Here is a 15,102-nt window from a genome sequence, read left to right on the forward strand (position 1 = left end):
TGGGGGGCGCTATGGGGGACTTTTGGGATAGCATTGGAAATGTAATTGAGGAAAATATGTAATAAAAATATTAAAAATCAAAAAAAAAAAAAAAGGAACGTGGAGGTCTGAGTTCAAGATAAATAACCCTGCTCACCTCTCCCCTCCCAAACCCCAAATACTTAAAAGGAAGAGGCAAAATCTTTAATCACAATATAATCCACGTTATTATCAGAATAATTAATATTCAGGTGCAAATAGTGAAATTATTTTTCATTTTTTATATTTACAATGTTAGACATATATATATATACATACATATATATATATATATAATTTGTGGAAAATTTAGTCTCATCTAAATGCCAACTGCTAGATATTTTAAATGTTATTAGTTCATATTTTAATGAAGTGATTGTTGATTTAAAATTAGAATGCCATCACATATTTAAAAGGACATGTTAAAACTCCCTTAAGGAAAAGAACATCATGATATAGGCTAAATTAGTTGTTTAATGTCCATCTGGCTATTCTACAGTTTACAGACCAGTGACTCTCTTTATATTCATAAGGTTTGACTCCACATCATCTAACAATAGCAATAAATGTCTTAATGATCCTGCTTGTAGCTTGAGCATTCTGTGTGAGCAATAAAAATTTATAGAGTCCCTGGGGGAACTGTAATCAAGCAGGTGTTGATATTTATACTAATACCAATATTGGACAATTATGAATACTATATGTACTCTATATCCAGATATAATAGGCAATAGATGAAAAGATTCATGCTTAAAACTTTAGTTTGGTTCACTCTGCACAAATAACTTACCATTATTATACTGTCTTTTCCTAACAGGTGAGTAATTTAAGGTGTGGAAAACAAAAACTGTTGTCACCTGGCAAATCAACCTTAAAAATCAGAATTTCAAGCAAGGTGTGTGTAATTAAAGAATAACTGTCTTTGATTCTCAAGGAGATAAAAAGATATTTAAAAGTAATGTAATATATCTATTTACATTTTGAAACAAAACAGTTAAAAGGCTTACGTAATGTCTGCAAGTATTGAACTATCCAGTTAATTTTTCAGCTGATTTGTAATTTGAAGTCATAGAGGATTTTCTTTACATGTGTCAAGTGCTTCATTTCATAAATGTCAACATAAATCAATGAAAGGAACATCAAATAGTAAACAAGATGCAAAAGGTAAGAAAGTAGAGTCAAGTTGTATGTTCTGTGAATATCTAATTTGTGTTCACTACAGTTGCCCACTGCTGCCAGTTGGTGGTTGAGGTCTAGTAGTGATCATGGGTTATGTAGTTGTCACTCATTTAACCAGTAGCTAGTTCCCTTATCCCAAAGTGAGTTAATACAGATAAATCACCCTCAGGAACTGTTAGTCTTATTTTGGCTTTGTAATAGTTCAATTTACATTTTAATACCTAGTTCAGTTAGCCAACTTAACTCAAAGACAAAAATGTCATTTCATGGGTAAGAAACATGCAAATACTTCAGTGTTCCTTTATTTTCAGACTCTTTCCTGGTTATTTACACAGAGGAAGGGATGAGTACTGGGTTTGCAGCAAACAAGTGTGTCTTTGTTCCAGCATGACATTCTTAACTTTGAATATGCCAAACATTAAGTATTAGGTTTCCTTTTAGATGCAAAAACTATGAATCATTCAACAGCAAAACACACAGTAGTTCACATGTTTCGTCAAGGATATATTCAATATATCCTTGAAAATTTCTATAATTATGAACATATTAATAAATGTACTTAAGCAGTAGTTCAGACACACAAAGCATACATGTACATCACATTCACATATCCCATTACATACACAGATATACCTCCAACATACATATGAGCCAGAAGCACACATATGCATACCCCTCACCCACTTTTCACAAAAGCATTTACATATTTTCAAAGTGGAATCTTCACTATGTTTATGATTGGCTACCAGGAAATATGCTACTCTACATGACTTTCTCTGCAGTCTATTTTATCTGTTCTAATTCTTCAAGAAATTAGTAAAGAAAAATAGAGTTTGATAGAGCAACTCTAGGAACAATCATCTCACCTCTTACAGGAATTATTTCAAAGCTTCATGTGTTTTGTTTTGTTTTCACTCTCTCTCTCTCTCTGCATATACACCCTATATATATACATATTTATTATATATTAATATAAATAAAACATAGGTGTTAAACTAATGGAAAGAAACGTTTGTCTGTTCAGCATATAGATTTATATATACCGACTACCTGATGGATTACAGCAGCAAAAGAGAGTATCATAGAACAGGCAAATTGCTGAACTGCTCATGATGCTTCTAAACAGAACTGGCTCTCAACGTGCAAAAGCATGGCTATCCTTTGAACTGCTCTCGAAATATGCCAATCTTTCTAACTACACAGTGCTTCAGCCAACACCTTCGTAAGCTCAGTGAGGAATTAAAAAGATTGGCAGCTGGACTGCCCAGATGCTAAGAGTACAGGTGGCTCCTCCTGAGGTTTGGGGTTTGATCCTCAGCAACCACAGCCTCTATAATTCCAGGTTCAGGGAATCCAATGCCCTTTGGTGGCCTGCATAGACTCCAGACACACGAATGGTACATGTAGACAAATAACCATGTATATAAACGACAAGCTTTAAAACTTCTCAGTTGGTTTCTCTTTTTATTTATATCAAAAAGGTTAAAACTAATAATACATATTATATAATAGCCTTTATTCTCATTTTAGAATATAAAAGTGCTTATCTTATATACTTGACTTCCAAATGCAACATTATATTTCTGTCACTTACTTGAAGACAACAGTTTGAGCTCATGGCAATGTAAGAGCAAGAAAACAAAAAGCTTAAACACCTGGGAGGATTTGTTTATGTGCTACTACAGTAGATTGGAAATTTAGAGGTAGTTTGTATAGTTTGTATTTGTAATGTCTTTTATTCCTTAGAAAATTTGATCGGAAGCATGGGAGGGTAATAGAAAAAAAATCACTATTTTTATATATTGCAACACTACCATGATTTCTGGTGTGTAATAGGGTAAGTGCTTTGTATGGATATTTCTAGTATTCTTCCTGTGATGTGCTGCCAGTGGCAGCCACTGACATGTCTACTGAGGTCATCAAAGCTCCACTCTTCAATCCAGAGTTGGAAAGGCATTGTTTTCTTTCTTTCACACAAAAGGAATCTTTTAGAGGAAGGAGGAAGTGAAACTGCACGTTAATAATTAATAATTTTAGATAGTCATATTTTTCTTTTTTCCTAGAACTTTGTTGAAAAAATATACACTTAAAATTGCAGAGGAAACTGAGTTGGTCTTTTATCCTTACTTTTAATGTAGTTCTCTTTAACCTCACTTTTAAATTTCTTTTTTGTTTTCATTGAAATCATTGATTATTTTACCTTTTCCTTACTCTTGTTTCCTGTCCCCTTGTATAACAAAGCAGTACATGATATAAATAATAAAGCCACACAAAATTGGAATTTTAAGTTTAGAAATGGACTTTTAAAAAAACGTCATCAAAAGTAAACCGAGAATTCATCGAAGTGATGAGGAAACAATTTACAGAGTATTTGTCTAGGGACATAGATGGAGCGCCTTATTATGTTACCATTGTGTCATTGATTTGAAATGTAGTGTTTGAAGTGCATGGGACATATCAAGTTAGCTGAAGTGTGGGCAATGCATATATCCTATATAGTTGTATGCAAAAATACAGGACTAGTGTGCTATTCTGGTGATGCCAACCTATCCAGTGTTCTGTGCCTTTGCAGACATATTAGACAATGTATTACTTCATTTTTTTCTAGGAGAGCAGAAAGTATAATTTGATGATCATCATGTTTACAATCTTTAATTTTGTCTATAGATAGATATTAGTCTTTTTAGATCTATGCTACATTAAAATCAGCATCCGTGGCATATAAGGAGCCATCATCCTACACTGGCACTAGGAAGGAAACATAATTAATTTCTCCTAAAACATATTCTAAAATTGTAATAAAATTTATTTGGAGTACTTTAATTAGTTTTGTTTTTTTCCCCTGTCTTAGATGTACTAAGTCTTTAGTATACTAAATTATATGGTATAAGTTTTTTTTTTTAAATTTGTTCCCCAAACCAATGGTGGGATAACGTTTTGAATTTTGGTTTTAAACTTAAAACAACTGGACAAAATTTTTATCAGTTTGTGTGTGCAGAGTCTCTAGCCATTATGAAATAGTACACATGTCCTTTCAGTGTCTATCCTGACAGGTTCACATTATACAGATGCTGCTGAGGCTACAATCCTAGCATCAGCCACAGTCTTTTTACCATGAGAATCTCTTCTATAGGCACAGCAGGGACTCCCTGGACCACTAAGCCAGATAGCACTCCATGGAGAGTGTGATGTTTTCAACATAACACAGAAGTTAGATATGGAATTGCTGTAATGAGTGTTTATATCAGGGCATTCCCTTGGTGTTTATTTTCTTTCAGGTAATGTTATTTTAATTAGTACCAAATGCTCATATTCAGTTTCTCTGCAGTGGACCTTGCAGCAAATAATATAAGAGATAAAAAAAAGAACATAAAGCCTTTGTTTACCAGCTCAAAAATTATGTTTTTATATATAGTTTTATCTGAAACTGATTTGGCGATCAATCCATTTATCATACTTTGCTTTAGTTCTGATATTATACTAATTTGTAATGTCTAATGGTCCCAGCCACCTATTACAGCCATATAAGTTAATGTGTTCCCAAAGGTTTATGATGATTTCACCTTTATCCATACTTAATGGAATATAGTAATAGAGACACAGATTCTCTAGAGATCTAGAACTTCAAGAATCATGCACGGACCAGGATTGCTGGCATCCACGTATAATGTAAAAATGCAAAATTTCATCCTATTATCTCACACTTATCTGCCCAACCATATGAATCATGATCTGCATTTCAACGAGAATTCCACCTGAGTACGGATTTCTATTTCATCTTTATACTTTGCTGCTATTCTTAAATCCTCATACAAGATCACACTTAGGTTTAAATGCAAGCTTACATTAAGGTCCACAAAGAAATGATTGAGTTAGGTAGCTAGAAGGGAAGGATGATATAAAGAAAAAGGACTGTGCTTCTTTACCTAAGTAATAGACGGACATAACAGCAACCTTCCTAGAAATAGGGAAAGTTTAATCAGAGTGAAAAAAATGAAGGAAATACATAAAGTGGTAAATATAAGTCACTTAGAAGAGATTTCAATGCTAATTATTAGTACAAGAATTGCTTCATTTAGTTTTTAAAAAGGTATGCCATCTCTATCTATCTATCTATCATCTATCTATCTATCTATCATCTATCTATATACTGATTTTTTATATATATATATATATATATATATATATATCACTGATTATATATCTTTAGAAAAACAAAGGTCTATTTATTCAATGTTCATGTGTACAAAAATCTACCTAAAGGAAATAAAAGAAGCACAAAGGAAGAAACAGGTGTTGTGTAGAGTGTGATGCTAGGTTGTGTGTGGTTTTCATAACAGACCCGAGGCCCTGCCTCGAAAGCGATGTCAAGTCACTCCTGACTGGGATGAAAATAGCTCCAATAATGAACATTTTTTTTTCTGCAAGTCTTTTTACCTTTTCATAATACTGTTCTCAGGGTCACAAAGTTATATATTTGTAATTAATGCCCCTAAAAAGCTGTTTCTCTGTTTGGATGAGAGAGCAATGACTTTTTTTCAATACATTTGTAGATGGTTATTGATCATCTGGGTATGAGAAATGTTTCCTTTCTCACAGTGAGCTTTTCTAAACAGAGTTAAAAACCTGCTGACTGGTCAAAATTAACAAGAGCACTTTATGAAAATAATTTCCCAGTCAGTGTCTTTAAATACTGAATGTAAGAATAATGAACTGTTATAGGGGATTCATGTTGGCAAGATGAGCTACCAGGTGGCAATTAGTGGAACTCTATAACACCCTGGTGACATAGGCATCTTTTATTGCTGCCATTTTTATGGATGCAAAAGGGCAACAGAGAGTAATCAGCCTTTGGCCTCAGGGAAGCTACTCAGTCAGCATCAGCAAAAGCTTGGATGTTCTGAGTGTCTACAGTGATGCAGGAGATCCTGGCGAGCCATTCCAGCCACCTGGTGGATGTGATGAAGCCATTCAGTCTCCTTGTGGCATGGTTCTTCACTTGTTAAAGGATAGACATCAGTATATTTACTTCAAATGGTTTAGAAGTTTAGTTATTACATCCTCCAGAAGACTTCAAACTACCTGGTATGAAACTGATCAGCATCTATTGTTTATTAACTATTAGTCTCTCTCTCTCTCTCTCTCTCTCTGGTGGGGATATAACAATAAAACAAGAAATCATTTCCCTCTTATATTTTCAGTTTCATTATCAACAGGACCTTCTTTAAGCATATGGACATTTATGTGTGAGTCTTTCTTATGAACATTGAAAAGCAAAAATCTATTAAGACACACACACACACACACACACACACAATCTACCCCTCTTTCATCTCTGGTAGATCCTATTTTATAGTGAGCAAATGTTTCTCAATTTCCCATAAATGAGTTCTAAACAAAGAGACAATTTTTTTCCAATTTAGCTATAACATGACTAAAAACAATAAGCCCTATCTGCCTATCACTGATTGAAGTTGAGGGATGTAAAGAAAATGATCTAAAGTCTCATAAATGATTTAGGCGCATCAGATAACCATAGATAACTCTGAGGCTATTTTTGATAGGTACTGATTTTAAAGCATACCCTGACCATTCATTTGGTAAGATAATAACCTCAAACAGCTGGTAATAGGATGCCATGTCTGAGGGAAATTATTAAGTCATACAGGTAGAGGCCTCATAATGATACTTGTGTTCTTACTAAAACAATCTCAGAGAGCTTCCTTGTCCCTCTGTGGTGTGAGGACATGGGGAACGATGGCTGTCTATGAAGCAGAAAACAAGCCCCATGCTACACTAAGTCTTCAAACTCTGGACTTCAGTCTCCAAAAATTTACAAACTATATTCCAGTTGTTTATAGCCCATATAGTCTATGGCAATGTATTGTAACAGCCCAAATGTGCTGAGGGTAGCAAGAATACACATGTAAGAAAGAAGCATCTTGGGTAGAAACGCAAGTAAAACAGAGAAGGGGAAAGGGGAGAGGTGAACCAGGTGTGTGTGGGCGTTGGGTGGAAGTTAGGATGTGACAGCTGATGTGAGCAAAGCAGGTAAAGTTAGAAGACATGGCAACAGATGAATGCTATGGATGTTTTGTTGTTGTTAGATATTTTCTTTATTTACATTTCAAATGTTATCCCCTTCCCCAGTTACCCCCGCCCCCCGGAAACTCCCTATCCCACCCCCCACCCCACCCTGTGCATCTATGAGGGTGTTCCCCCACCCATCCACTCCTGCCTCCCTGCCCTGGCAATCCCCTATCATGGGGCATCGAGCATTCACAAGACCAAGGGCCTCCCCTCCCATTGATGTTAGATAAAGTCATCCTCTGCTACATATACGTCTTGAGACATGGGTCCCTCCCTGTTTACTGCTAGTTGGTGGTTTAGTCCCTGGGAGCTCTGGGGGGTCTGGTTGGTTGATATTGTTGTTCTTCCTATGGGTTGCAAACCACTTCAGCTCCTTCAGACTCTTCTCTAACTCCTCACAGCCAACCATTGGATTGAGCATGGGGTCCCCAACGGAGGAATGCTATGGTTTTAATGTTTGCATTATGTTAGCACTGGAGACTCAGCAAGGGAAAGGTACTTCCTTGTGGTCAGCAGAGTGAGATCTACTGTTGATGTGGGTAGTGACTTCACATAACATGCTTCTCAAAGCTTTAATGTTCCACACCCTCCTTTCCATTTCTCCTTTCATTCTTCTCTCATGGCATATCTTCCCTCTGCGAGCTGCAGCATTCAGGTACCATCTTAGAAGTATTGGCTAGGCCCTTAGAATTTTGATATAGATATATAAAAAAGAAATGAGGAAGAATATGTCAAACATGGAAATAAATACAGGTGAAATAATTTTACGGCAGCTAGAGGAGGAACGAATGCCGACCGTCAGTCAAGGAAAAGACATAGATTGCTGTAAGTAGAACATTAAGGGAGATTGAGTGGATTCACAAAAACAGAAGATAGGGAAGGTTTGAAGGTTCCAAGGGATTGATGGTGTGGTTGTTCTCTGAACTGTGGTAGACTGTAGACAGCCCATTCTGATAAAGTAACAGAAGAAAAAAAGAGGAAGAATGTATTGGAAACAGAAGGAAAGGCCATTTTTATTATAAAGTAGCGAAGAACCTGGCTGAGTTATGTTCATGCCCATGGCATGTAGAAAGTAGAATTTAAGAACAGACGAATGTGAATATTTGGTGCAAGAAATATATGAGCTATAAAACTTTAGGCTGCTTTGTGGCTTCTTTTAGCTACATATTTTAAATTCATAAAAAGAAATGGTATAAAAGTAGAATTTACAATCAAAAGGGAAACTGAATTTAAGGACTTGAAGGATTTTCAGCCTGGTCACATAGTAAAGTTCAAAAAGCACTTCAGCAGATGAAACTAAGGGTGTAGCCCAGCAGGTGTCTGTCTACTGGGAGAATAGTATGGAGAGAATGGTGGCACAATGGGAGAATAACCTCAAAGGCAGGGAGTATACCAGTGCATACTTCTGTCTCAGTATTAGGCCATAAATATGTAGAAAGGAAGCCAAACAAGAGACATCAAGTACCCTCATGATACTGTGGGTCAGTTAGATGCTCAGGACATCCTCAAGTCTTTGTACTTTTTGTTTTTGGAAATTCTGAGAACAAAATCCTCCAACTTTCTCATTTATAGAAATAAGTGTTTAGCCTCTATAAACTGCTTGGCCTCGGTTATGTGTTAGAATAGCATAAAATGCTCTAATAAAAGAATGATTGGCTTGGTATAGAAAAGACAGTGTGATCTTTTGTGACTTGAAATTTTGATGCTGCATCATTTTCAGAAGAAGGCTGAAATGACGAGCGTGTATGGTACCAACGTAATATCAGTAGGCACTCACCATGGACTCTAACTCTGGATGAAAAGAAATCAAAACCAAAATTAAAAAAAAAAATGAACTTTTGAGTATCTTCATGATTTTCCTTTAATATTAGTGAAGTGTTCACTTGACTTAGATAAAAGTGAAATCCTTTTTGAAGATGAAAAAATAAAAGTAAGGCTTGGGGAGTAAATTCACTCGTTATGACCAACAAAGTCATACAGTTAGTTTCTATATTTACTCCCAGTATGCAATTAAACATTCACACTCATGTGTGCATGCACAAACACACATACACAGAGAGAAAAAGATATTGATATCTATATTTGCAATCTATGTATGTATATAATCATCTATCTATATCTATCATCTTTATTTATCATCTATCTATTATATATCTATGTAATGTATATAATTATCTATCTATCTATCTATCTATCTATCTATCTATCTATCTATCTATCTATCTATCATCTTTCTGTGTAGCTAGAGAGAGAAGTCAGGTATAGCCACATCTCATTTTTTTTTAATTTTAGAATTGAAAAATCTTTCAACTATAAGGAATTACCTATACCAATTTGTATTTCATAGGTCAACAATGACAGCAAACAGAAAGACAAAAATCAAAGCTTGGAGCTGGAGGTGTTGCTCCACAATCTGCTTCTTGCATAATAAATATATGAGTCTGTGGTTTTGACAACCCCTAATATAGCAAAAGGTTATTTATGAAATAAAGTTGTTTTGAGGTTCCATCAATCTTTGCACCCAGGGGCCATTGTTTTCTTCTAATAAGTCACATTCTCTGAGAAAGGATGCTGATAACAGCTGCCTGTTCCTTGATTTCAGGTATTTATAGATGATTTGCATTGTAGGCAAATTTACTTCGTTGATTTACCAAAGAATATATTGTAAACAACCAGAATTTAACAGAACAGCCCAATCCCTGGGAGGATGGTAGAAATATGCATCAGTTATAGACACCAACATAGAGCATCTTTGAGTGAAAGATAATGTGTCACTTAAATGTCAGGCCACTGGTACTAAAACCTAAAGAGAGTATAAATGGTAACAAAGAGTCATGGATGTGTTTTCCACGAGATCTTTGAGCATTTTCATACCTCTTCAATAGTCAATGTTCCAACAGACCACCTGAATAATCTCTACTCCTGGTTCTTCTCATTCTCTTTGTTTTAATGGCTTAATCTGCAACATTTTTTATGAATCTAAGCTTGCATAACTATAGCCACTAGGAGAGAACCGGAGGCATTTCTAATTGTTTTTCAGCTGCCCATATGCTTCTCCTAAACTTTAACTGAACCGGCTAAGAATCCTGCCTTCTTTGTCTGCAGAGAATGCTCTCTGAGAAGTCGTTCAGACTCCAGAGACTGCCTGGATTCCCATGAATTTGATGGACATCCTCCTCCTCCATCCTCCTGCTCTCCGTCTCAGTTCCCCTAGAAACCATCTCCACTTAATCAGTTGTACACAAAGCTTTGCCTCAGGTGCATCCTTTGCTCATATAATTACCAATAACAAATACAAAAACCTGCTTATGGCCCATGGCATGTCTATTCATACCTATGTACACTTCCTACAATCCTCTTTCTTTTTATCTCTCTGTACAACCTATCCAAATTTCTGGGTCATTTTTACCAATAATCAGCAACTGAATCAGACTTGGATGCCTTTTCTTCTGAATCATCTCATTTACATGTGCATTTCCACAAAAATGTACAAATATCAGGGGATATTTATATTCTAAGAAGGGATTACTTATGATTTTTTTAAACTAAGTAGTATTTAAGCTACCACTAATGAAAAAATAAAATTCTAATAGGTTCTACTGTAAGTTTTCCCAGTTAAGACTTATAAAATTATTTTCTCAAGATGAAAAACTATATTACAGATGTAGAAATATAAAATACAATTTAGCATTTGAAGTTATAATGGGGAAAATAGAAGATTCAATCATTTGTGTTTTATTTGCCAGATTGTGATATTTTAACATTTTTGATTCTTTGACTATATATTTGTGTTTAGGAAAAGAAAAGGATTTTGCATGTCCATACCATCCTCCCATGCTGCTGCTCTGTCATTCTTCATTATACTAAAGGCTTAGAACATTTTTCTAAGGCTTATGTAATTGTTTTTTTTTTTTTAATACTGATTTTGTGTTTTTACCTTTAGGTCTGTTTATAATTAATCCTTACAACCACAAGAAAGTTGGTACATTCATTTCCATTTTGGAAAATGTGACTTTTTAAATAAAAGAGATGTATTGACTTTTTTTTTCTTGCCAGAAGCATAATAAGAGACATAATCAGAACATGACTTAGAAATCTTTGGCTCTAGCTACATATTTAATCCATTATCTCTGGGTTATTAGCATATTTTATAAAACAAAAACATTTAAAAGGATTTTTCCAACTTCAAAGTAAAACTTAATAAGGCACAGTAAAAGTCAATATAGAGGTCATGTTAATTACTATAATTTAGTATCAGTGGTTTTCAGATTTTAAATTAGATGAGCTTACCTCATTTTTTGCTGATTATGCTTTATGTTTATTGGGAAATATTGAAGGTTATATCCAAACTCAAATATATAAAGTGCAAATGATCATAAAAAAAGCCAGTGGGTTTTCTCTCTGTGAAATATAACACAGAATACTTTTCCAAAACAGAAATGTTTTGATTTTGGAAGGTTTGTTGTACATATGTGTGTATGTTGTTTTTTGACAAACAAGTATACGAGTACTTGAAGATCTGTTCCAACTACTGGGACACACACACACAGAGACACACAATTTTCTTTGACCACATGTTGCAAGCTATAACATTTGCAAGACTAGCCCATGAATATGAACTGTCTTTTCCTTGATCTAAACTGCATTTTCTCAGCTGTAAAATGAGTACCATTTCTATGCCTATCCTGGATTTCTTTAGGAAAGACTTAAGTGTGTTTATGATTTCCCCTCTCAGACTTAGAAAATTACAGCTCACTATGTACTGCTTGGGAACCAGTGGACATTCTTGGGGGACAGCAAGTTGGAGGGAAATAAGTTATCTTCCAAAGGCTAGATCTCCAATTCTTTCACTGAACATCTTTAACCAAGGGGACAAAAATGGTCATCATAGAAGATGAGACTGAATGGTGAACATGTAGATTCCTGAGGAACCTTGACATAAGTCAGATTCTCTTCTTTGGATCCATTCATTTCTTCTGTAATCCATTCTGGAATTATCTATGTCTACTGTTTCCCTTCCTATTATGAATAAAGACATTAAGTTCCAACCATTGGGGTAGTCTCTTAGTTTCATACATCCTGTGGCTGGCTCCTAGTCACACATGCCAGCTGACAAATCTATATCCCTTTATGCCTGCAAATCTATGGTCAGCTACTTCAGCAGAGAAAACTACAAACCTTGAGGGGTATAGTTTGAATGTCTCTTTGTTCTGAGAAATTTTAGAAGTACATGTCATATTTTTCCTATAAGAAAGGCTGGAGAGATGGCTCAGCCATTCAAGGCTAGGCTCACAACCAAAAATATAAGAAACTGCAGGATATTATATGCAAATTTTACCTTAATTAAAACAATAATTTGGGGGCAGCAGAGATCACTCAGTAGTTATGAACACTTCTTGCTCTTGCAGAGACCAGGGTTCAAATCCTAGCACCAACATGGTGACTCACAACCATCCATTACTACAGCTCCAAGGAGTCAGTAACCTCTTCTAACTCCCACAGGCAACTGGCCAAAGTATATGTTCTGTACTTACATATATTCAGGCCAAAAATTTAACATATAAAAAATGAATAAATACATTTTTAAAAAAAATATTAGCTCTGTTTTCTTGTAACACAAATACAATGAACATATGAGAAATGACCATGCAATAGCTATGCCAAAAATCTCATAATGGTAAGCAATGGTGGGGGGAGTGAACAGCATAAGGAAGAATTTAATGAAGGAAAGGATGTCTATGATTTGGAAGAACAACAATATCAACCAACAAGACCTCCAGAGCTCCCAAGGAATAAAACACCAACCAAAGAGTACACATGGAGGGACCCATGGCTCCAGATGCATTTGTAGTAGAGGATGGCCTTGTCAGACATCAAAGGAAGGAGAGGCCCTTGGTCTTATAAAGGCTCAATGCTCCAGTGTAGGAGAATGCTAGGGTGTTAAGGAGGGAATGGATGGGTGGGTGGGACAACACCCTCATAGAAACTGGGGGATGGGGGATGGGATAGGGATTTGTAGAGGAGAAACTGGGAAGGAGGATGACATTTGAAATGTAAATAAATAAAATAACCAATAAAAATAATTGAGAATTCAAAATAACAAAATTAAAATTTTATTTTTAAGTGAAGTTGGTCTTGCTAGCTTTTTATAAAACGAAACAGCTGACTCGAATATAAAGACCACATTTAATCAAATTGTCACTTAAATTATCATTTCCAAATTATTATGGACTATGACGTTAAACTCATTGGCAAAAGATCTGTGCTGCCCACTCACTTATGTTACAGGAATTCAGCCTTGCTCTTCCTTCTCGACAACATTTTAGACAAATTTAGATCAATGAAACTATAAGTAGAAGACATTATCAGTTATTGCTATATTATAAACCTCCCTAGAGTAGGCCCTGAAAAACACGGGCATCTGGTACCTTCTACCCCAGTGTGGCATAAAACAAGGTAAACCAATGAAGAAATTATGAGCTCAGTGGGATGTTAGAGAGGAGTCAAAGACAAAGTGATTATGAAGTTAGGCCGAAGAAAAGCAGATTTTTAACCTGAACTACTATAACAATATATAATGTAAACACATGGACATATATGCACGCAAATGCTGTTTTTAGGAAGTGCTAAATGAGACCTACTTTCTCGTAGTACTTGATCTCATAGTCCAGAATGGCTCCATTGGAAAATGCAGGTGCTTGCCACGATAGAGCAAGGCTGTTCTGAGATGCCCAGTCCTTCCTCATCATACCAATCAGAGAAGGTGCTGTAAGGAAAGGCCAGAAAAACTGATTAGTAGAGATGTTTTCCACCATCTAATATATATTATAACTCTTCCAAAGAAAATGTATTCTTTTGTGACGAGTATACCAATTACCATTGACAAACTAAGGAAATGGGATCACAGTACATCTGACTCAAGCTAAATAAGAGATGCAAATGCTTAGAAAAACCATTAAGTGTTACAGAAAACACTCAAATACTCCAAGATGAAAGGCAGAGCTCATTGTCTGTGGTTCTGTAAAGAAGGATGCTGTTCTTCAAACTAGATTTGGTTTTGGGATTAACAGGAAATCCAGTGTACGTGTCTCCTGTTGTTTCTATGATCCATTCCCTACCTTAGGAAACAAACTACATGATTACAAGATTGTGTGGGAGTGTTCCTTTCTTCTTTAGACCTCCGAGTAAGAGAAATACAGCCCCCAAATACTGAGTGCTGATTTTATTATGTAATTTCTCAGTGGATCCATTTAAAGTGGCTCTAAAAGGCGACAGTTTAATTTAAGAAGTCAGAAGGAAGGACCCATAGAAGTTATTACACTGATTAATGACTTCAATGGCCCGGTATGGTCTTCTGATCAGAGATAGTTGTGCATTTGGAAGTACAGTGTGAGTTACTAATTCTGCACCACAGCCTTCATGAGAAAAAGGAGGTGTGAGATCAATGAAGGTAAATAAGAATGCAAATCAAAAGGAACCTCAGGGACTTGTGTATCCCTCAATTTATTCTCTGATATCCATTTAAATGTGTTAATAACGATAAAGCAAGGTTTGAAAACTGACTCATTGGAATATTTTAAACTTCTTAGAAAAACTCGTTTTAATATTTTTTACTTCTAAAAGTTGTCTTTGCATCATCAGGAAAAGTCTTTTTTTTTTAAAAAAAAATGGAGTACTACTTAGCTATTAAAAAGAATGAATTTATGAAATTTTTGGGCAAATGGATGGACCTGGAGGGCATCATCCAGATTGAGGTAACCCAATCACAAAAGAACTCACATGATATGTACTCACTGATAAGTGGATATTAGCCCA

General features: G+C 35.4%; 1 protein-coding gene across 2 annotated transcripts in view; it reads right to left on the bottom strand.

The window, feature by feature from the left end:
* Epha6 (EPH receptor A6) overlaps positions 1-15,102 on the bottom strand; it is an 882,350-nt gene that overhangs the window by 362,586 nt on the left and 504,662 nt on the right. For both annotated transcript variants that reach the window (XM_021184474.2, XM_021184473.2), the window contains one exon: positions 13,929-14,053. In XM_021184474.2, the coding sequence (XP_021040133.1) occupies positions 13,929-14,053 (125 nt within the window). The remainder of the gene's footprint in view (positions 1-13,928; positions 14,054-15,102) is intronic.

Source organism: Mus caroli, chromosome 16 (assembly GCF_900094665.2).
Source record: "Mus caroli chromosome 16, CAROLI_EIJ_v1.1, whole genome shotgun sequence".
Lineage (NCBI taxonomy): Eukaryota > Metazoa > Chordata > Mammalia > Rodentia > Muridae > Mus > Mus caroli.